The sequence below is a fragment of the Onychostoma macrolepis genome, chromosome 15 (assembly GCF_012432095.1).
Source record: "Onychostoma macrolepis isolate SWU-2019 chromosome 15, ASM1243209v1, whole genome shotgun sequence".
Classification (NCBI taxonomy): domain Eukaryota; kingdom Metazoa; phylum Chordata; class Actinopteri; order Cypriniformes; family Cyprinidae; genus Onychostoma; species Onychostoma macrolepis.
Window position 1 is genome coordinate 7,638,467 of NC_081169.1, and position 21,539 is coordinate 7,660,005.

At 36.5% G+C, this 21,539-nt stretch overlaps 1 protein-coding gene across 10 annotated transcripts in view; it reads left to right on the top strand.

The window, feature by feature from the left end:
* The window catches only part of fndc3a (fibronectin type III domain containing 3A), an 83,201-nt gene that overhangs the window by 55,511 nt on the left and 6,151 nt on the right, over positions 1 to 21,539 (top strand). For 7 of the 10 annotated variants that reach the window (XM_058799273.1, XM_058799269.1, XM_058799271.1 and 4 more), the window contains 18 exons: positions 1,927 to 2,244; positions 3,617 to 3,675; positions 9,179 to 9,348; positions 9,615 to 9,674; positions 11,499 to 11,637; positions 11,765 to 11,818; positions 11,906 to 12,030; positions 12,797 to 12,971; positions 13,337 to 13,423; positions 14,841 to 14,979; positions 15,660 to 15,728; positions 15,823 to 15,941; positions 17,065 to 17,170; positions 18,504 to 18,679; positions 18,810 to 18,923; positions 19,608 to 19,757; positions 20,543 to 20,892; positions 21,056 to 21,268. In XM_058799273.1, coding sequence (XP_058655256.1) covers positions 1,927 to 2,244; positions 3,617 to 3,675; positions 9,179 to 9,348; positions 9,615 to 9,674; positions 11,499 to 11,637; positions 11,765 to 11,818; positions 11,906 to 12,030; positions 12,797 to 12,971; positions 13,337 to 13,423; positions 14,841 to 14,979; positions 15,660 to 15,728; positions 15,823 to 15,941; positions 17,065 to 17,170; positions 18,504 to 18,679; positions 18,810 to 18,923; positions 19,608 to 19,757; positions 20,543 to 20,892; positions 21,056 to 21,268 — 2,623 coding nt within the window. The remainder of the gene's footprint in view (positions 1 to 1,926; positions 2,245 to 3,616; positions 3,676 to 9,178; positions 9,349 to 9,614; positions 9,675 to 11,498; positions 11,638 to 11,764; positions 11,819 to 11,905; positions 12,031 to 12,796; positions 12,972 to 13,336; positions 13,424 to 14,840; positions 14,980 to 15,659; positions 15,729 to 15,822; positions 15,942 to 17,064; positions 17,171 to 18,503; positions 18,680 to 18,809; positions 18,924 to 19,607; positions 19,758 to 20,542; positions 20,893 to 21,055; positions 21,269 to 21,539) is intronic. The other 3 variants (XM_058799275.1, XM_058799276.1, XM_058799277.1) reach the window with 2 other exon arrangements.

A 21,539-nucleotide genomic window follows, 5' to 3' on the forward strand; every position in this document is an offset into this window, starting at 1 on the left:
GGTCTCATCTGACCACATGACTTTCTCCCATGACTCCTCTGGATCATCCAAATGGTCATTGGCAAACTTAAGTCGGGCCTGGACATGTGCTGGTTTAAGCAGGGGAACCTTCCGTGCCATGCATGATTTCAAACCATGACGTCTTAGTGTATTACCAACAGTAACCTTGGAAGCGGTGGTCCCAGCTCTTTTCAGGTCATTGACCAGCTCCTCCCGTGTAGTTCTGGGCTGATTTCTCACCTTTCTTAGGATCATTGAGACCCCACGAGGTGAGATCTTGCATGGAGCCCCAGTCCGAGGAGATTGACAGTCATGTTTAGCTTCTTCCATTTTCTAATGATTGCTCCAACAGTGGACCTTTTTTCACCAAGCTGCTTGGCAATTTCCCGTAGCCCTTTCCAGCCTTGTGGAGGTGTACAATTTTGTCTCTAGTGTCTTTGGACAGCTCTTTGGTCTTAGCCATGTTAGTAGTTGGATTCTTACTGATTGTATGGGGTGGACAGGTGTCTTTATGCAGCTAACGACCTCAAACAGGTGCATCTAATTTAGGATAATAAATGGAGTGGAGGTGGACATTTTAAAGGCAGACTAACAGGTCTTTGAGGGTCAGAATTCTAGCTGATAGACAGGTGTTCAAATACTTATTTGCAGCTGTATCATACAAATAAATAGTTAAAAATCATACATTGTGATTTCTGGATTTTTTTTAGATTATGTCTCTCACAGTGGACATGCACCTAAGATGACAATTTCAGACCCTCCATGATTTCTAAGTGGGAGAACTTGCAAAATAGCAGGGTGTTCAAATACTTATTTTCCTCACTGTATATATATATATATATATATATATATATATATATATATATATATATATATATATATATATATGGTGTACGGTACACAGATGTTCGGTACATACCTTGGTTAGGGGTCACGGTTCAATACAATTTCGGTACAACAGGGAAAAAAAAGAAATCTACTATGCTCAGTTTCTTTTCATTTATTTTGAACAGACAGTAGTGCAAATTACCATTTTTCCCATCTAGATGTGAAAATACTAAATATTATTACATGTTATATATATAAAATCTGTTTTGTTTTCATTGTGAGTGTACACAAATAAAAGCAGACCTTTATACAGTGATTATTAATAAGACAATAAGTGTTTAAAGTTGATTCTGCTGGTATAAGGAAACAGTTGAAGTGATCGTGCCGGAGAGCACACATACACACACACACACACACACACACACACACCCGTTCCAGCATTGCTAAATTGACAGCGCAGTTGGTACTTTATCAAAATAAAATAGTGAGCCAAACACCAGCGCGCGCGCCTCTGTGTCACCGTTGGAACGCGACTGAAGTACAAAGCCTATAATTTACATAATAAATAATAGCTTGGCATTCAGATACTTTACATCGCAAATATGTAAATACTATGGAATATTTGGATTTGTGCCGAATGAGAGAGGTAGGATACACGAGCACAAAGCTCCATTTCGCAAACAGTTGAGTGAACAAGCCTTTAAAGTATACTCCCTTGTCAGTCTATGTGAGAGACGCGTTCAGAATCAGCACATGGTCACTGTCTAGGGGGCTTTGTTTTCAAGTGCGCAACTCATGGCATTCGCTGTTCAAACAGCGTTGCATTACTGCGGGCGCCCCCTTCTGGATTGGGGTGAATTGCCTGTATTCGTCGTAAGACCTCATGAACCGAACCGAGACGCCCGTACCGTGACAGTTCGGGACGAATACATGTACCGTGCCACCCCTAATATATATAATTGCTAAGGGTTTATACATTTCAGAAAGTCCCCAATGGGATACACTTTGCACAATGGCGGCATTATCATCTGTGCATTTTTCAATAATTCAACAATCACATTATTCCTTACATGTCTCTCTGTTTTCCAATTTCCTCAGATACTCACCCTCCACATGGACGTGCGGCATTTTCTCACAGAGATGACAGGGCTAGCAAAACCTACGAGCGCCTGCAGAAGAAATTGAAGGAGAGGCAGGGGGTGGGCGGAGGAGGAGGAGGTGGAGGCCTGGCCCTCTCCAAAGACAGTCCCCCTCCATCCCCACAGAAGAGCCGTGGGACGCCGCCGTCAGGAGGAGATCTCCAAAATGGGCTGGGGGGTAAGGGCGCAGAGGAGCAAGCACAGCCCAGCACTGCTGTCACCGCCCTGAGCAAAAGTCCAGGGAGAGGGACGGAGACAGAATCTGGAGGTAGGGAGGGTAGGTAGAATATATTAGGGTTGCTAGAACCATTAGAGTTAAGTATTAAGCCACAGGATGCTGTGTTACAGTGTTTTTACCACAGTAAAGAGATGTGCCTAAAACCTATGGGAAGATGTAACACGCTGCCTCTTGTGTCTTATTACTTTCGTAGAATCAGCAATATGAGACACCAGTGGTAAAGCAATAATTACATTTATTTATCGTGATCTAATAAGAGTTTTGTATTGTTTGTGCTGTCAAACGATTAATCGCGATTAATCGTATCCAAAATAAAAGTTTTTGTTTACATAATATATGTATGTGTGCTGTGTATATTATTTATATATAAATATACACGCATGTGTATATAACTTTATTTATAATATAAATTATATGAATATAAATATAGACATGTAAATATTTTCAAAATATATACTGTATGTGTGTATTTATATATACATAATTAATATACACAGAACACACACATGTATTATGCAAACAAAAACTTCTTTTGCATGCGATGAATCGTTTGACAGCACTTTTTTTTTTCATTTTGTTTGTTTTCTTTTTTCTTTTTTATTTGACCTTTTTGTCACAAATTATATTATCAGTATAAGAATTTAAGTAAAAACAATGACATAATGAATAGACATAATAGACTGATTGTGAGGTATAATGTATAGAGATATAGTCTTGTTGCATTAATAGGTTTGCATAAATCAGCTATTTAGTATCAACTAGTATCACATTTTAGCATGAAAACTGCTTTACAAATGAGATTTTAATGATAATCTCCTACTACATCTTATTAAAAGATAAACTTGCTTAAAATATCAGGGAATTAAATATTTACTATTTATCTCTCTCTCAATTAATAATTGGCTGAGTTACTCATGCATGCAATCACTGATGGTGATATATTAGGAAATAGCTATTAGCATTAACAGACATCAATGTCCCATTAAGTCTTCTTTTTCCTAGGATGATTATGTCTCAGGTTCCAGGTAGAAGTCCATCCAGGAGCCCACTGGAAGATTTAATGGGGCTCCGGGGATGGACCCTCTCTCTGGCCCCGCTGTAAACAGGCCCGAGCAGCTCATCTCTGGTCTCATTAGTTCCTTCAGCTTTAGGCTGCTGCAGATAACATTAGCTGTAATTACCTCTGCACTGACTCATTTATCAGTGCTAACCAACTCCAGCCTGGAGGAACTGCAGCAGCTATACGCCGGTTAAACTTAGCTGGTGTATCTATTAATCCATTCATGGAAAATAAATGCCTTTTATGTGATTAAAGAGGCGAAATTGAGTGTGAAGACTTGTCCTTTTTATGAAACAATTGATAAGGAAGTCATCTTATCTAGATATTGTTTTTTTTGTTTTTTTAATGTAGAATTGGATGAAGAAGAGAAAGCTCTTCAGGAACGATTAAACTCCATCTGCAAGCCAGTCGTAAGTAGAACTTTATTTTAATGTTCATTTGTTAATATTTATGTGCATATTCTGTTTTGATTTTCCTTTAATGTTAACTTGTAGTTTTCTAAGCATTTTTAGCAGCTGCCTGGTATTTTAATAATTTACATTTGTTCAGAAAGGAAGAGTTAAAATAATTAAAAGTGACAGTAAAGACATGTATAATTTCAATATTAATGCTTTGTTTTACTTTCTGTTTATCAAAGAATCCTAAAAAAAAAAATCACAGTTTAAATATTTAGAAAACAGTCTTCTTTTTAACTTCCATGATAATAACAGGTGCTTCTTGATCAGCTAATCAGCATAATAGAATGTTTCTGAAGAATCACACTAAAGACTGGAGTAATGATACTGAAAATTCACCTTTGCCATCACAGGAGTAAATTACAATTAGCAATATTTTATTTACTCCTACAGTTTATTCTAAATATTGAAACAGGAGAAGTCATTTTAAATGAACACATTTCACAATATTAATGTTTTTATTTTTTATTAAATAAAAGCATCCTTGAGTTAATTATTAGGAACAGCCATTTTAGGAATATAGTAATCTGTGCCGTACTAGCATTATTCCTACACTAAAGAAAAGTGTTATTGATTCAGTGAATGTTCAGCTGACTGAAACATAAACCAACTTCAGAAGATGCTCAGGAAAAAAAGCTTTGAGGAGCAGGCGAACCACAGAAGATTGATAGATTTATCCAGAGATGAAGCAGACACATGTTACCTTTCAAGCTTGATAGTTTAAATAAATTTTAGAATCTAACCATGGCTTGAGATAATTTAGAAATAGGTAATGGCTAAATGCTTGGCTTGCAAAGTCACTGTGGTGGGAAAGCACAATAAAACTTCGTATTTATTGGGAACACTTATTTTACACAATATTTATTTAAAATCTCTCCCCCAAAATGTTTGAAAATGGATCCACTGCCGAGGCTTGACATTTTGAAAGGGTGGACAATCTCACACTGGCCAAATATCAGTCTACTAATCAGCCTGCCTGGTCAATACTTTAGTCTCTCATTGGCATAATCGTACTGATATGGCCTACTGTTCTTCTTAGTGGGCTATTTGAAAGGCCTTTATGCTACATTTAACACTCCTCTCCCTGAGAAAACCACCTTCTGAAGAACTGTACGGCTGCTTGCTGCGTCAACAGTTTTCTTAATGACAGTCGTATCCATGGTCTCAAAAACTCTACATCCCATGCATGATTACAGTCCCCACAAGAAGACAGTAATGGCTCTCTGTAATGGGTCATTAATGCTGTATTTGATTTGATTCATAGAGGAAGCTAAATGGCTGTCTTGTCTGGTGTGCTGGGTTCTGGTTTATTGGTGTTTCCATGAAACCGTGAGTTCAGCTTTCGTGAAACAGCCCTGGCCATTTCAGTATAATAATGATTACTGATCTTTTTTCATTAGACATTCAGACCTTTTTTGAACATTATGAACTTTTTTTTTTTTTTTTTAATCTTAGTGGTCCATGAGCTATGAATAAATTATAGGGGCACTACAAATACATTTTAAAAGGCCAGTTAAGCATGCTGTTCAAAATAATTTTCACAAAATACAGTACAGTACGCAAGCTCTTTACCACCGTTGACATGCAAGAATATAGAAAAGAGATTCATTTTATTTCATTGTTTATCTTAAAAAATTTAAGGTCATGTCCCAAAAAAAAATCTCGTTTTTTTTTTTAAATGGGAAAATAAATAAATACATTAATTCATTTATATTTTTTATTTATTTATTTATTTATTTATTGAAGGGGAAAATGTTAAAACATCTGATAGATTTATTTTTTATTTTTTTTATTGTGGAGATGTGAGTGGGGGGTCTAAAATATATTTTGTAATTTGTTTTAGTAGCCGGATCATTTTTTTAAATTATTATTTAAATTTAAAAAAATAGAAAAACAATTTGACTGAAATTGTAAAATTAATGTCTTTGGACTTTGGAGCGCAAAGTTTTGTTAAGACTTCCATCGTTTATTCAATTCTGTTGACGTCTTTTGGGAGAAACTATGGTAAAAACCAAATATCTAGCCAATAACTTTAGTGAGGCTTAGTCTGAAAATTGTAAGACAAATTGGTGAATATGGAATAAAATGAATTGGAGAAAAAGTGGAAAAAGAGTAACGCTGTGAAGAATTAATAAATTAAAGCCACCACAAATCAATTTAAAATGTCTATAAGAGTTAGTTTTGCCTAATGATAATTTTTTCCTGAATTTATGATGTAAGTATTAAGTAAATGCATTTCATGTTAATTTTCGCGAAGTATACTGACCTCACAGCTCATAAAACATTACCTACTATATTTATTGTCACATATTTTGTCTGCTCAGAATGATAAGTCAAACGTATTGGTCAGATTTATGTAGGAAATATCTTTATGAAATAAATGTTTTTCTCAAATACACGTTGGACACAATTATTGGCACCCCTAGAAATTCTTATGAGTAAAATATCTCTGAAGTATATTCCCATTCATATTCACAATTTTGAGCACTCCAGGGTGATTATGAACATGAAATTATCCAACCATGGCTTCCTGTTTCACAGAAATATAAATAGGAGGGAAAATAAAGCCCAAATTCCCTTAATCATCCATCACAATGAGGAAAAACCCAAGAATATATTTCTGATGTGCAGCAAAAGATAATTGAGCTTCACAAATTAGTGAAGTGGCTTTAAGAAAAGAGCTAGAGCAGTGAAAATTCCCATTTACACCATCAGGGCAATAATTAAAAAGTTCCTATCAACATAAAATGTTACGAAACTGCCTGGACAAGGACGTGTGTCTATATCGTCCTAATGCACGGTGAGAAGGACAGTTTGAGTGGCTAAAGACTCTCCAAGGACCACAGCTGGAGAATTGCAGAAAATAGTTGAGTCTCAGGGTCAGAAAACCTTAAAAAAAAAAAAAATTGTCAAACAGCACCTACATCACCACATGTTGTTTGGGAGGGTTTCAAGAAAAATTCTCCTAGCTCATCCAAAAACACTGAAGAGAAGAAGCACCAACATGGAGCTGGGAATCTAAAGGGTCTGGAGTGATTCTGGATGAAGGAATGGACTCTGATCTCTTGTCAGGTGTTCTCTAACCTCATCAGGCATTATAGGAGAAAATTTAGAGCTGTTAAACTGGCAAATGGAGGTTTCCAAAAGTATTGAATAAAAGGGTGCCGTTAATTGTGGTCAATGTGTATTTGAGAAAAACATTTATTTCATAATGATATTTCCCCCCATTTTAAATTCTTATCCAATGAAAGGTTCGATTTTTGTGAATTTTTTAAATAAAAGATCAAAAGGATTAACAATGCAGATTTATTTTCACAGCCTTCTTTGATCATATTTACCAACGGTGCTGATATTTTTGGCCATGACTATGTTCTTTTCTAAGTCAGTTTTGGCCTAGTAATCTGCGCTAACTTGAGCTATTCTGAAAACCCGAAAGGTACATAGTCATGCATCCATAACTAAAGGAGACACTTGTTTCTCAACTGGAATAAAGCTAAAAATATTCCTTCTTGCATAACAGGAGTTCTCTTTTGTTCCGGAGGGGAAGTGCCGCATGTCATTAAAATAAACTAAAGTGACTCTTTCCAGGCAAAACAAGCAGGCGTTTGTATTTCCCACATAAACATGTGCTTGCAGCTAAATATATAGCTAATTAGCCCCTGGGAACAATTAACCTCTGAAAGTAGTTGAACACAACAAAACGGGTTTCACTGAATCAGACAAATTGAGTTTGAATCAATCATGCATCTTGTTACATCAGTTTTCACTCATTTAAAACTTTTCCTTTTCGTCTGCATATACAGTCCCTTGGCTGTCCTTGTGCGTCACATTCACTCAATTTACAAACACAGATTCTCATCAGTCTGTCTGGGGACATGACCTAAAATCAGGCAAATTATAAAGGTCTTCTTTGAGATTAATTGCACAGACAATCCATTGACAAGCCAATTATAAAAATAAGTGTTGTTCTGCTCTTCTTTATTGCTACATTTACAAGATGAGACCAGAAAGCCAATCTATGCTAAAGTTTGCAGACACCAGTTGCAGGGAATGCTACCAATATTTTCTTTAATTTGCCAAGATGGATCCTGACTTGCATCTTTTATTCAGCTCTGTTGAATTTGTTTGGGTGTAACGGTGACATAAACCAAAAATCCAGCCAATAACTTTTGTCACAGTTGGTCCGAAGATTATGAGACTCATCTGGTGAATAAAAATTGTGAAAAGTGTGAAAAAAGAGATATTACATCTTTTTTTTTTTTATATTGTTCTACTTTTTTCAAATCTGTAGTCCATAAGCTATCAATAAATTAATAGCGCTACAACAAATCAAATTGAACAAAAGTTTGTTTTGCATAATTACAAAGACTTCAGCCAGAAACCCAGTCTATGCAAGTTTGCGGATACAAATGTTGAGAATTCTACCAATGTTTACTTTGCGCATTTTTTTTTTTTTTTAAATCTGTCACACTTTTAATTTGTCACTTCGGACATTTGCCTGTACAAATTTGCCTAAAATAGGTTTCAGGCAACTTTTAGTGATGCACAATAAATGGTGCTATATTTACGGTGGCTGAGAGAGCTCAACGCACTGCAACTTCAGAAAACACATGCAAATAAAAAAAGCACCAGCAAATCAAGAAAACATCTTCATTAGTTTGACAGCAGGTGCTGCAAATGCTCACAACACAACCAAATAAATAATTTTATTTGCAGCTATGTTTGGTTGAGTATTTGCAGTGTGTTTCTTTATTTGTTTGTGTTGTGTTAGCATTTGCAGCGCGTGTTGTCAAATTAAGTTGTTTTCTTAATTTGCAGGTGTTTTTTTCTATTTGCAGTGCGTTTCTTTATTTGGTTGTGTTGTGAGCATTTGCAACGCGTGTGTTGTCAAATTGACGAAGTCGTTTTCTAAATTTGCAGGTGTTTTTTTTTTTTTTTTTTTACAGCGCTCTCGGCCACTGTATATATTGTCTTTTGGATGATGATAGAGATTTTCAAACAATTATCTTATGGGTCAATGTCAGACTTCTATCAGCTGATTTTGGACAGTTAATAGTACATGCTAATTTCCTCTGTTTTTACATTTGTTTTAACTTTCAATAGAAAATGTAATCTTTAAAACTCTAGCAATTTCCTAATTTAAATGTAACCTCAAATCCAAATAATGTCATTGAGTTCTATATAAAATACTATAAATCGTATCGGCAGGAATTTTAGTATCGGTGCACCCCTAAACTTGTGTAAATTTGTTTTTAACCAGTTGTGAGAATCATTGAATTCAACAATTTTAACAATGTTTTTCTAATCAACTGATAATTTAAAATCAGTGTGATAACTTTGAGCTAGTTTCATATTGAACTTCTACTGGATCCAATTTAACATTTTTTTTTCCTCCAACTGAAAGCTTGCATTAAATGTAGTGCTGCATGTAAAAACTATTATCATCTTGCATAATCAGGTGACAGACATCCAGGCCAGAGGGGCCAGTTTGAGTTGGGTGGCCCCATCAAGGACAGAAGGGGACGATGAGCCCAAAGAGGGAGAAGAAGGCCCTGCGGAGCCCAGCTTCACGTATGAGGTCTCCGTCTCGTACAGTGGCAAGGATGGGAAGTACAAGAGCGCCTACAGGTGAGATCATGCTCCGTGTCACACTGCGGAGGAGGTCTGGGCAGGATGTGGAGAAGGTGTGGGTGCAGTTGAGGAACTCGCTGTTGTTTTTTGTGGTTTACTGTGGGTTTTCTAAAGTCAGTGATGGCTGAAGTTCAACAGCAGTTCACTTGACATGCATGATCTCTTTTAAGATCACAATAGTAGACGTATACTTAAGAGTTGTTTTAATTGTTTACATTTTGCGAAAAATATTACTAATATTTTCTTTCTTTTGCTTGTGTCAGTGGTGTGGAACTAAGTGCAACCTTACAAGACTTAAGACCAGCAACAGACTACCATGTCAGGTTTGTGTCCGTTTTAGACTTTTAAATGCACAAGACATTATCAGAATTTTTTACATTTTCTAGTTTTTACAGCATAGCTCCGTCAATGATAACACTCCTTTATGAATAAAATTGTTTATAAATATATAGATATATTAACAGGCTTGCCGCAGTAATTAGTGATTGCGCCTATTTAGCAATATTTCTGTTTAATACAAGTGCATTTGTCTTTGATTTGTTGTTGTGTTTTTCATTTAAAGTAATAATAAGCAGGAAATTAAGCATTTGTTTTAAAGTAAGGGGGAAATCCAAAGGTCTATCATTTATTTGTGTTACAGCACAGGTGCCCCTCACATGACTTGCGGTGAAAAATATATATATCTTTGTATATATCTATATATATATATATTATAAGTTTGAATTAAATTGTGGCCATGAAATTAGATTTTGTGCCCTTTTATTTTATTAAATCATGGCCGTGTTGTGTTTCCGCATTTTAATTAAACAGAAATGATGGAATGAATTAGTACAACATGACCACAATTATATAAAATAAGGAAACAAATTAAGTCATGGGAACAAATTCTTAATTCATTGCCACAATAAATATATTTTTGCATATAATGTTATGTGCGGGGCTCCCAACGTCGCCCATCTTAATTTTGTTAATAAGTTATTTTTATTTAAGTGTTTAATATAAGTTAGTTTGTCATTTGTTCTGTTTTATTGTTATTTTGTTTTTCAATAAGAATAATTTGTTTTGTTCAAAGAAAAGGAACGATGTAAAGATCTTAAAGGGTTCATCGGATGCCCATTTTCCACAAGTTGATTTGATTTTTAGGGTCTTAATGAAAAGTCTACAACATACTTTGGTTAAAATTTCTCAATGGTAGTGTAAAACAACACCCTTTCTACCCTGTCAAAAACAACTCTGCACACAGCAAGCTGTTTCAGTGCATTTCCCTTTAAATGCTAATGAGCTCTGCTCACCCCGCCCCTCTCCCTCCGATTTGCAAAATTCATTAAAAACCCTTAAACTCACTTCTTCTGCAGGTGAAGCTGAATCACGAATGATTCGCCTGAACATAGACGCATTTAGGCAGATCGGGAATGCATTCCCTTCAAAAACAAACGTAATCCACTGTGTCTTCAGCGGCTCAGATGTCAGGAGTAAATGATGACTGCTATGTTCATTATTACATCCAACAACAAAACACTTCAATTGCTTAGGAGCCATTCTTGTCTACTCCTGCTCCGGCATTGAAACAATGGCGGACTGATGACAGCTCACTCAGGGCGGGTCTAAGATAAGACAGCCGTGTCAATCAACAGTTGTGGGAGGGGCCTGGGTCTGTGTGATGTCACACAGCCAAGACTCTGAGATCGGCTTGATTTGAAAAAGGGGATATTATTTTTCTGGATTTTAAAAAAACCACTGGGTGGATTTTTAGCATTATAGGGTGGTTGTGTACACAGACTGCCAACACACATTTCAGTTCAAACAACACGTAAAAGTTTTTTTTAACGGCCGAATTTTGCATCCGATGACCCCTTTAAGTAAAAGATCAAAATAAGCACAACAGATCCTGATCTGAAGAGAAATGTCTTCTCTTGTCAAATGTGCAGTGTAGTTGGTAATATCGATGTTGTCACAAGTTTATTAATTAGTGGGAAAATTTCCTCACCGTGGCATCCTTATATAATAATAATAAATGTAGTTATATTACAAAAAAATGGGTCTTTATAAATACAGTTTCTAAGATCTAAAACTATTCCTTTACTGTTGGTAATTGTATTGTTTCTATATGCTAATACGTGTGTGTGTGTGTGTGTGTGTGTATTTAGGGTCCAGGCCATGTGTAACTGTTTACAAGGCATCCCTTCAGAGCCTGTGAGCTTCACCACTCTGAGCTGTGAGCCAGACAGTCCCAGCCCACCCCGCAAGGCCAGCGGCACCAAGAGCAGCCTTGTCCTGCAATGGAAGGTGTGCGCACACATTAGCACACTGGCACATCAACTGTCCCACATAAATGTTATATTGCATATTTAAACTGACACATTAAGTGCATAACAACAACAAAAATACTTTTTTTTTTTTTTTTTTTGTCTAGGCTCCATGTGACAACGGTTCCAAAATCCAAAACTATATCCTTCAGTGGGATGAGGTACGATATTTTTTTTGTTATTTTGAGTCTGTGAGGTGAGGTTTAAGCATTCATGTAGTGCTAATCCTGGCTGTGATCTGTGAACAGGGGAAGGGGACGGGTGTGTTTGAACAGTGCTACTACGGCCCTCAGAAGCAGTACAGGCTCACCAAACTCTCCACAGCTTCCAGATATTCTTTTCGACTGGCAGCCAAAAATGACATGGGGGTGAGGTATGTATCAATGTATCAAAATGTTCCTAAACCCAGCTCCTAAAGAAATTGTAAAGGTGTTCAGATTTCACTTTTGTCTATACCTGCTGATGGCAGATATATTGGAAAAAATTCCTGGCCATAAATTGAAACACATCTTCATGTACCACATTTTTGTAAGTCGTACCTGGTCAAAATTGCATTGTTGAGAGGAAAAAAAACACAAATAAGTTGCGTCAGTGTATAAGTCGCATGATGCATGTTATGATTACATTCAGAAATAATGTAAAATATCAGTGAATGAAACACTTACTAACATTATAAACAATACAAACATTATGGTGGCATTTATTGTAAATAACATTTAGGCTATTAAAAGGCCAAACCTATAAATGTATTTAAAGTTGAACTGAAACTGGGCTCACATGCTTCACTGATTCATTTTCATATTCACGATGTAGCCTAACATTTGGTTGCTGAACTATTATTTAATAATAGTATGTAAACAACTTTATAATTTACTTAATAAAATCCTAAAATCCACATAAAACAGCATTCTTCACATGCACGTTTGAAAAAAAAACACCACAGTCAAGTTAGCAATACTGACATGTTGTGTGTGTGCATATTTATGTGCATTTTGGCCCTGTATTACATGCTTGAAGTTAAAATCAGGATATATATTTTGGAATATAATTTGTAGCATGTTTCAGATGATAAAAAAAGTGGCTTATGTCTGGACAATAAAGTATATATTTTTTCCTACGATCATGTACTTTTTCCGTAGTGAGTTCAGTGAAGCCGTCCACATTATGACATCATGCAGTGTGCCTGCTCCCCCCTTAAGCCCTGAGCTGATTCAGTCCGGGGTCACATGGCTCTGTGTGCGATGGCACAGGCCGGCTGGCTCTCCCAAAGAAGACGAAATCGGCTACGTGCTGGAGATGGAAGAGGAGGGCTCAGTGAGTGAGAGACGCACACACACTTTCACAGAAATGCATCACACACTTCTGACAAATAAATGACATATAAGGCCTGCTTACACCTGGTTTGAACATCTATCTCTGATTTTAGAGTTAGTCAGAGAGATATTTTAGCCAGATCAGTTTTGCATAGTAAACATTCATTTGTCCAGATGCATCCTGGACTGTAAAAAGTGATTTATGCAGACATTAAGTGTGTAGTATACCGTGATCTGTCTCATACTTGTGAATGGCCTAAGGCAAAAGTTCATTTGTGGTGTAAACTGGGTCGTAAATATTGCATTTTCCATAAGTAGGCCAGGTTTTTAATGTGTGTTTAGATGAATATGTCATGTGTTTCACAGGGTTATGGGTTCCAGGCCAGTTATGATGGTGACGAGCTGTCACACACTGTCAGAAACCTCCACAGGAGCACCACGTACAGGTTCAGGGTGAGAATACACAAACACACACAGGGATGTATGTTTCTGACTTCTTTTACGTGTCTCAGTTTATTTCTTTTTGTTAGTTTATTTTTATTTGTTTGTTTAGTTAGTTTTTTTTGTTTGAAGATTCATTTACTTTCTTCCTTCTCTTTTCATTCTTTTTCTTTTATTTCAGTCTTTATTTTTTTGTTTATTAATTTTTTGTCAATTTATATTGCCATGTCTAATGATATTTCCTTATCAGTTTATTTTATTTATTGCTTGTTTTCTTACCTTTTCTTTCTTTTGTTTGACAGTTCATTTTGTTCTGTTTTTTCCTCTCGTTGTTTTTCATTTGCTCTTGTTTTTTTTTGTCTTATTTTATTTTATTTTATTTGATAGTTCTCGCTTTGTGCTTTTTAAATCTCTTTTAGTTTTTTGTTGTTTTTTTAATGTTGTCATTCCTCCTTTTGTCTCTTTCATTTATTTTTCTTCCCTTCTTCCTTTTTCTTTAATTTTAGTCTTTTCTTATTTTTGAATTCAATTGCTTTTTCTTCATTTGTTCATTCTTTAGATTCATTCATTCTTTTTTTGCCTTTCTGTTTGTTCATTCTTTGTCATTCCTTTCATTTAGTCTCTATATATTCTCTTATTCTCTGTATTTTGTTCTCTACCATTATCAGCTTCTTTCTTCTTGTTTGTGCCGTTTTTCTTCCTTTCGGTTGTTAGGTTTTTTTTGTTTGTTTGTTTAATTTGTTCTTGTTCTCTTTCATTTGTTCATTTATTCCTTTGTTTTTTGTAAGTCCATTCTTTTTTCCTCTTTTTTTAGTTTTTTTTTTTGCTTTCTCTCCTCACCCCTGTCCCGGTCATGATTGAGACTCACCTGTTGCCAGCGGCTGTGAGATGAAGCAGGTGGTGTAGTGATACGATCGGTCACTGTTCTCTGGTGTTATTGGGGTGGGTTGATCATAATCGTGTTTCCAAAAACAAAAGTGTATTAATGCGATCAGAACGGCTGCAAGTATCCTGATGAGAGGAGCTGATTACCTGCCGAGAGCTCGCATCCCCAATTACTGCCAATTACTATGACAGATGACATCACAACAGCACTGTTTATTTCTGAACCGTGAAATGCTTCCTCATCCTGAACTTTTATCAGGGGAAAACTGTTTCTCAGTGAGATAAATTTGGTGGTGAATATAAAGGGTTTTGAAAGGCCCTAGAGATTTGCATTACCTCTGCATCCAGTGTTTGGGTGAGTCATAATGAAGCCTATTTTTAGGACCATTCAATTCTATTTTGCATTGTGACATTTTGAATCATTAATAAATCCCCACACACACACACACACTCACACTCTCTCATTACTATAATGAATAACATTCTGCTATTTAAAAAAAAAAAAAAGGTTATTAATGTTATTTTTTTTTATAAATCATTGCAGGTTGTCGCCTATAATGCAGAAGGGAAAAGTAACCCCAGCGGTGTGTCAGAGTTCACCACAGCCCCTGACAGACCGGGCTGCCCCTGGAGACTCGCAGTGAAGGGAAAACCTCACCCGACCAGTTTCCGTCTGACCTGGGGTCAGTTCAGCATGTTAGAAACACACAAAGATTGAACTTTTACTTAATACAACTAAAACGAATCTAGAAATCACCTTTGATTTAGTCCTCATACATTTTGACTGTTTTTATGGCTCAGTCATGAAACTTGGTGAGCTGCATTTCTAAGTAGTGTTTTTAGGAATTTATTTATTCAATGGTTTTTACAATTTTTTTCTTGGAAATTTCCATCCAAGATAGAGTGAAATTTTGGTTAAAAATATTACAATGTTGGAACAGAAATGCAGAATGTACTTCAGTATCAAAAACTAGCTAGGGTTATCATAATCTAAAACCATAAAACATTTTTCATTGCTTGGGATATTATAAATATTATGTGAAAAAATTTAAAACAAACAAACAAAAAAATTTCAGCTAGTTACATTGGCTTTCTCATTTCTGCATAATTTATATTTAAAGTACTAAAATAAAAATGTAAGCATAATAAAAACTATTTTTAAATCATTTTATTTTTCTATTTTTTAATTGTATAAATATCAAAAACACAACAAAATAATTAAAAATTAAAAATAAATTCAGAACAGAAAGTGTAAAAAACAAATCTAATTTAAAATATTAAGATATTATAACAGTATCTCAGTGATACTAAAATAATATTGGAACTGGCCACAAATAGTAATTGTTTTTTTTTGTCGCCTCAGATCCTCCCAAAGACAGTGGCGGTTCAGATGTGACAAAGTATGTGGCGGAGCTGTCTGAAGGGTTAAGTGGTACGTTGCAATACGTTTTTCTGGTGTGTCTACACATGCTCAGTTTGATCCTGCCATTGTTTATTCATTGATTGCTTGTGTGTGTGTGTTTCAGGTGGTTCTTGGAATCAGGTGTACAGCGGTTCGGCTGTGGAGTGTGTTTGTGACGGTCTGAGCCCAGGATGTTCATACCAGGCTAGAGTCCACTGCATCAGTGCAGGAGGCGAGAGCCCAGTATGTCACACAAAAATATGCAATCTTTTATAGCTGTAGGGCCAAATTAAACTCTTATTTTAAATATTGATGCTCATTTTGCTGTATACAAAATATTTGAAAAAAATATAACATCAAAATAAGTTTTTTTTTTTTTTTTTTTAAATACGACAAAAGACCATTAAAACTATGATTTTAAAATCTGAAAATTTTACATCATTACAAAGCACACATTTTAAAAGTGTCGTGAAAGTGTACTTTCTTTAAATACACTTCAGGGGCCTTTTATTTCATTACAATTATATCATCTGCAAGTATAAGTATAGTATTTGGATTTGAAATGCACTATAAATGTAATTTCAAAACATTAAAGCACACATCTTTTTAACAAAGCGTATTCTTTACAGAAAGCCTCAGATCATAGCCAGTCACAGTGCATCTTCAAGAATTCATGTCAGAAAAAGTGTTTCTGGATCATAAATGTTTGTTGTTGTTTTTTTCCAACTATGGGGACTTTGACTAACAATGTAAAACTACTAACAATCTTCACTATTCACTCTTTGGTGGAAATAACATTTTAAGCTTTTTCAAACAAAATGCTACATCTAATTTTATAGCCAACGTTTTAAGTCATCTAAATACAATTACATTTTTTTTGTGTAAATATTGTCCATCTCTATTGGACTGTCATCTTTTTTTTTCCTTTGCTCCACAACTTGTTACCAATTCATCCACCTTCCTTTTATCGGTTTGTTTCCGCACTAATCGCTTACTTGTTTCCCCTCTTCCATCATCTCCACGCCTTCAAAATCGCAACACGCTTTTATCAATGGAGCGCTTTTGGCAAGCGGCTGGTAATAATTTCTCTCTTCCGTCTTCTGATCCCAGCTGTAATGGCATTGTCGGCGCTTCACAGATGCATATCTGCATGCGGGACTTGCCAGCGCGCAGCTATGACTCATGTTAACGCTGGTTTTCACAGCCGTGAATGTGAGAAAATGCTCACATGGCTATGGTCTGCTGTCACTTTTTCAGCCGGTGCCTACACACTAATTCTCATTGAGGAGGTGGAGCGTGGTGTGCATGATTAAAATGTATCAAGTATTTTCTAGTTTTTCTCATTTCTCATCCTTGTTGTTTTTAGTTGACGGAGCCCTTGCAGGTCCAAACGCCACCTGTTCCTCCTGGTCCATGTCAGCCGCCTAGGGTCGTCGGCAAACCCAAAGCAAGAGAGGTGCAACTGCGCTGGGGTAAGCTTTGCCTTTGTGTGTGTACTTATTGCGTATTACAAATTGTGTTTCTTAAAATCATGTTATGTTTAGTATGTATTTAGGGTTAATTGGGGGATTGAGAGGTGTATATACACAATCGTTTATAAGTTTGGGGTCATTCATTCAAATGTTATGTTTTTTTTAGTTTAAAAATCAGTGTTTATTAATTTTATTTTTTATTGTTTTTGTAAAAGGTGTAAAATTATTTACTGTTACTTTTAATTTAACTTTTTCCCTGCCAAACATGGAATTTTCTGTTATTCGTGAGACAACGCTTCCCTACCAAACATGGAATTTTTTCTGTGTTTCTGCGTTCTCACTGTTACGCACTCGGGGGTGTTATGACGCATCTCCTGAATGAGTCTAGAATGTGCCGATCAAAAACACAGAACAGGAAGATGCTAGTCTCACGTAGCCAGACCTTCAGACTGACGGCTGAAGGTCTGAAATCCATGGCAGCTTTCATTGGCCAAGGCCCGCCCATGAGGCCGTTTGACCAACACGTTAAAAAACCAATCACAGTTAGTTTCGTTCAGCGTCCCGTTTCGGGTGTGGAAATGTCACCTCAATAAAAGTGTGTAAGTGTGTACATGTTTTTTTTTTTTACACGCCTCCCGGAAATCTTGTATAATTCAACCAGTCCGATGACGACTTCAAAACTCCTGAAGTGTTTCCACTTTTGTGTGCCATATGCATCAAATGTTCAGCCAATAGTCCGTGGGCGTGACGTCTGAGGCTGAGACTAGGAAGACGCAGAAACGAGCGATCTCATATATATCCATATGAAAAATCATCAACACTAACCACGTATAATTGAAAACTGCCTAATGTTACAGAGTGAAATGTCAATCCAGAAAGTGATAAAGGCCTGTGCAAGCTTTAGGAGTACTGATGGAAGCCATCTAGTGCATCTTTGCTTTGATATTACTGAATATGATCCAGATGTAGTATTTGATAAAAATGTGATTTTTCTCAGCTTTTTGCTCAAAATGTTGCTTTTTTTTTTTTTGAATGAAGCATTCAAGTGTTGATTTTTTTTTAAAAATGCTTGAAGCTAGAATAAAACTGATTTTTTTTTTTTTTTTTTTTGAAAGTAGAGGGTCTGATCTTTATTTTGATGTATTGCATGTTAAGATATTGATACAACAAAATATTCTGGGGGCCATGAAATTTTAGTGAAAATCAGCAAAAACGCTGGCGGTGGCTAGCAAATTTTTCAAAAATGCTAGCGGTGAAAGAGTTAAAGTTTCCTTGCTGAATAAGTTTTTTTTTTTTTTAATCCGAATGTTTTTTTTCTCATTGCATCTGTTAGCGCCCCCTCTGGTGGATGGAGGTAGTGCAGTGTCTTCGTACAGCGTGGAGATGTTCGCTCCCCAGATGGACGAGGGCAGGGAAGTGTACCAGGGCTCTGAACTGGACTGCACAGTGGGAAGTTTACTGCCCGGCAGGACCTACGGCTTCCGGCTCAGAGCTGCCAACAAAGCTGGGGTGAGTGCAAGCCTTACAAATGTCACAGATATTACTTATTTTTATAGTTGCTAATAATCTGTTCTTTTCAAAGAATGTGCCACATATAGTTGCTGGCAAGTTGTTTCATATTTTTTTTGGTGTTCAACAGTACGGCCCTTTTTCGGAGCGGTCTGAGGTCACAACAGGTCCAGGGGCCCCTGAGGCATGTCGGCCCCCTCATGTCACCTGTAAATCACCGACTTGTGCTGTGATCAGCTGGGAGGTGAGAATATCCCATGATGCAAAGTATTCTTTTAGTGTCAAGCAAGTCTTTAGTAACTTTGAGAGTCATCTTTATTTATATAGCATTTTAACAACACAGACTGAGTCAAAGCAGCTTTACAGCATTGAATAGGAAAATGTAATAATGCAAAAGGATAACAGTAAATATTCAATTTTCAGTTAAAATCAGTTCATTGATTCAGTTATGTCATCAGCCACCTCAGTTCAGTTCAGTTCAAATTATATCTGTGTTACTTCATTGTGACTGAATCCGGCTTATAATTGTTAACTTAAAAAAGAAAAAAACCTAAACCTATTGAAAAAACTTCATTAATTAAAATAAACATTAACTGAAAATAAATATAATATAATGAAAAAAAATTAAAAATCAGAAATAAAATTGAATCTTAAACTAAAAATGATATAGACACTTAAAATTACTAAAACATTAACTAAAATACAAATAAAATGACATAAAAATGTAATGTTTTGCATATTTTTGCCTATAAGTATTTAACAACAACAACAAAAAAAACTGTTGCCCCCTCTCAAATAGTTTTGTAGTGCTTTTTATTTTATTCTTTGTTTTGTTTGATGTTTTTATTTTTGTTATTTATATGTTTTTGTTTTTGCTTTGTTAAATTTGTTTTGTCTAACACATTGGCTGTGTTTTGCACCCATACAGACCCCTCCCTGTAACGGAGCGGCAGTGTCAGAGTATCGTCTGGAGTGGGGGGCAGCAGAAGGCAGTATGCAGATGTGTTACACCGGTGCTGCACTGTCCCATGAGATGAGGGGTCTACTGCCTGCCACCAGCTACTTCTGCAGAGTACAAGTGAGAAATGCTATCATACACACACACTTATTTCATCTCAGTGTTTGAGCTGATGGTGAGACATGATCTGCCATGTGAAAATAACCGGGAAATTGCAGTCTGCTGACTGATTATGCTTTTACTTCCTGTGAGCACAAATAAATCAGCTTGATTCGTGCAAATGAGATGATGGGGCGAGTGCCAACTTTACATTCTCGCTGCCACCCAGTGGATGAGAGACGAATGCAGTTGTTGTTTTTCTGTGGGGTTTATAATAGCTGTTTATTACTATATCGGGGGCTATTATATATTAATTGTTGGCTGAAATTTTGTTCAATTAAATTATTTTGCTACAGTTTGTAATTATATTACAAAATATGCTCATTCCCTAAATGTTTCTTGTGGGACAGTTAGCAGATTTCCAAAAGCAAAACAGTTCAATATCACTTTTCTGATATTTGAATTAAAATAAGCCAATGTTGTTTTATAACATTAGTTATAATCAGTCAGTAAATTCTTTAATTGATGCTTTCAATTTTCACGGTCCGCTTTCATTTTGCATTTCTACACTAGTCTAGCCCAGTCCCATGTTTTATTTTTGTATATATATATATATGTTGTTTTTTTGTGTAGAATTATTATTATAGTTGGTCCTGTAGTTGTTATTGTTCATCTTGATGATTTCTCAGCCTGCTCAACTAAAATCATCTACAAAAAAGTCAAAGATTAAAGATTTATTTGCTGTTCACGTCAGGCCTGTTTAAAACTGTAGTCACTCACTTGACTGTATGTGTTTTGTTCCTCAGGCAGTGAATGTAGCTGGTGTGGGGCCCTTTAGCGACGCCGTGCTCTGCCAGACACCCTGCTCTGTGCCAGCGCCAGTCAGCAACGTCCACGCTCTCCGCGAGTCAGAGATGAGAGTGGAGGGCTGCAGGACCTCAGAGAGGGGCGAGGATGAGGAGGACGAGGAGGATGAAGAGGCCAGACCTCTCCTTTACTCCCCATCCACCTCCCTGGGGCTACGCTGGGAGGCGCCCTGTGATCACGGATCGGAGATCACGTCGTACCTGATCGATCTGGGAGAAAGACAACCCATCCTTACTGGGCCCGTAACCAAATACATCATCCAGAACCTGCAGCCCGACACCACCTACAGGTACAATGAAATATTTGTTATAAAACAGTGGTAAAATAAATGTAGGACCTTATGAACCTCATAAATTAAATTCCACAACTATTCCAAAAATTAACATGAATCTGAATGAATTAATGAGTGCATATGAATGAAAATTGAATCTTGTGCTTGTGTCCTTTTGAAGGATAAGGATCCAGGCTCTGAATAGTCTGGGAGCAGGACCCTTTAGCCACACCTTTAAACTGAAGACCAAGCCACTGCCACCCCTCCCTCCACGTCTGGAGTGCACCGCTTCCAGTCACCAGACCCTCAGGCTCAAGTGGGGTGAAGGCCCGGCCAAGGCCCAACCCACCGATTCCCTACAGTACCATCTCCAAATGGAGGATAAAAGTGGGAGGTTAGTAGATGCATTGTTGGTGCTTTGTAGTATATTTTAGCACTGTGTCCTGACCAGGCATGCCAGAAGTTTCAAGTAATTTTCTCTGAAAGCGAAATGCTAAGATTAGCCAAATATGCAGTCAGTAATTTTTTTATTTTATTTTTTTAAACAAATTGATACTTCTATTCGGCAAGGATGCATTCATTTGATCAGAAGTGACTTTTAAGTAAAGGCTTCTGTAATATTATGAAACATGTCGTTTTTGGACCTTTCCATTAATATAAGAAAC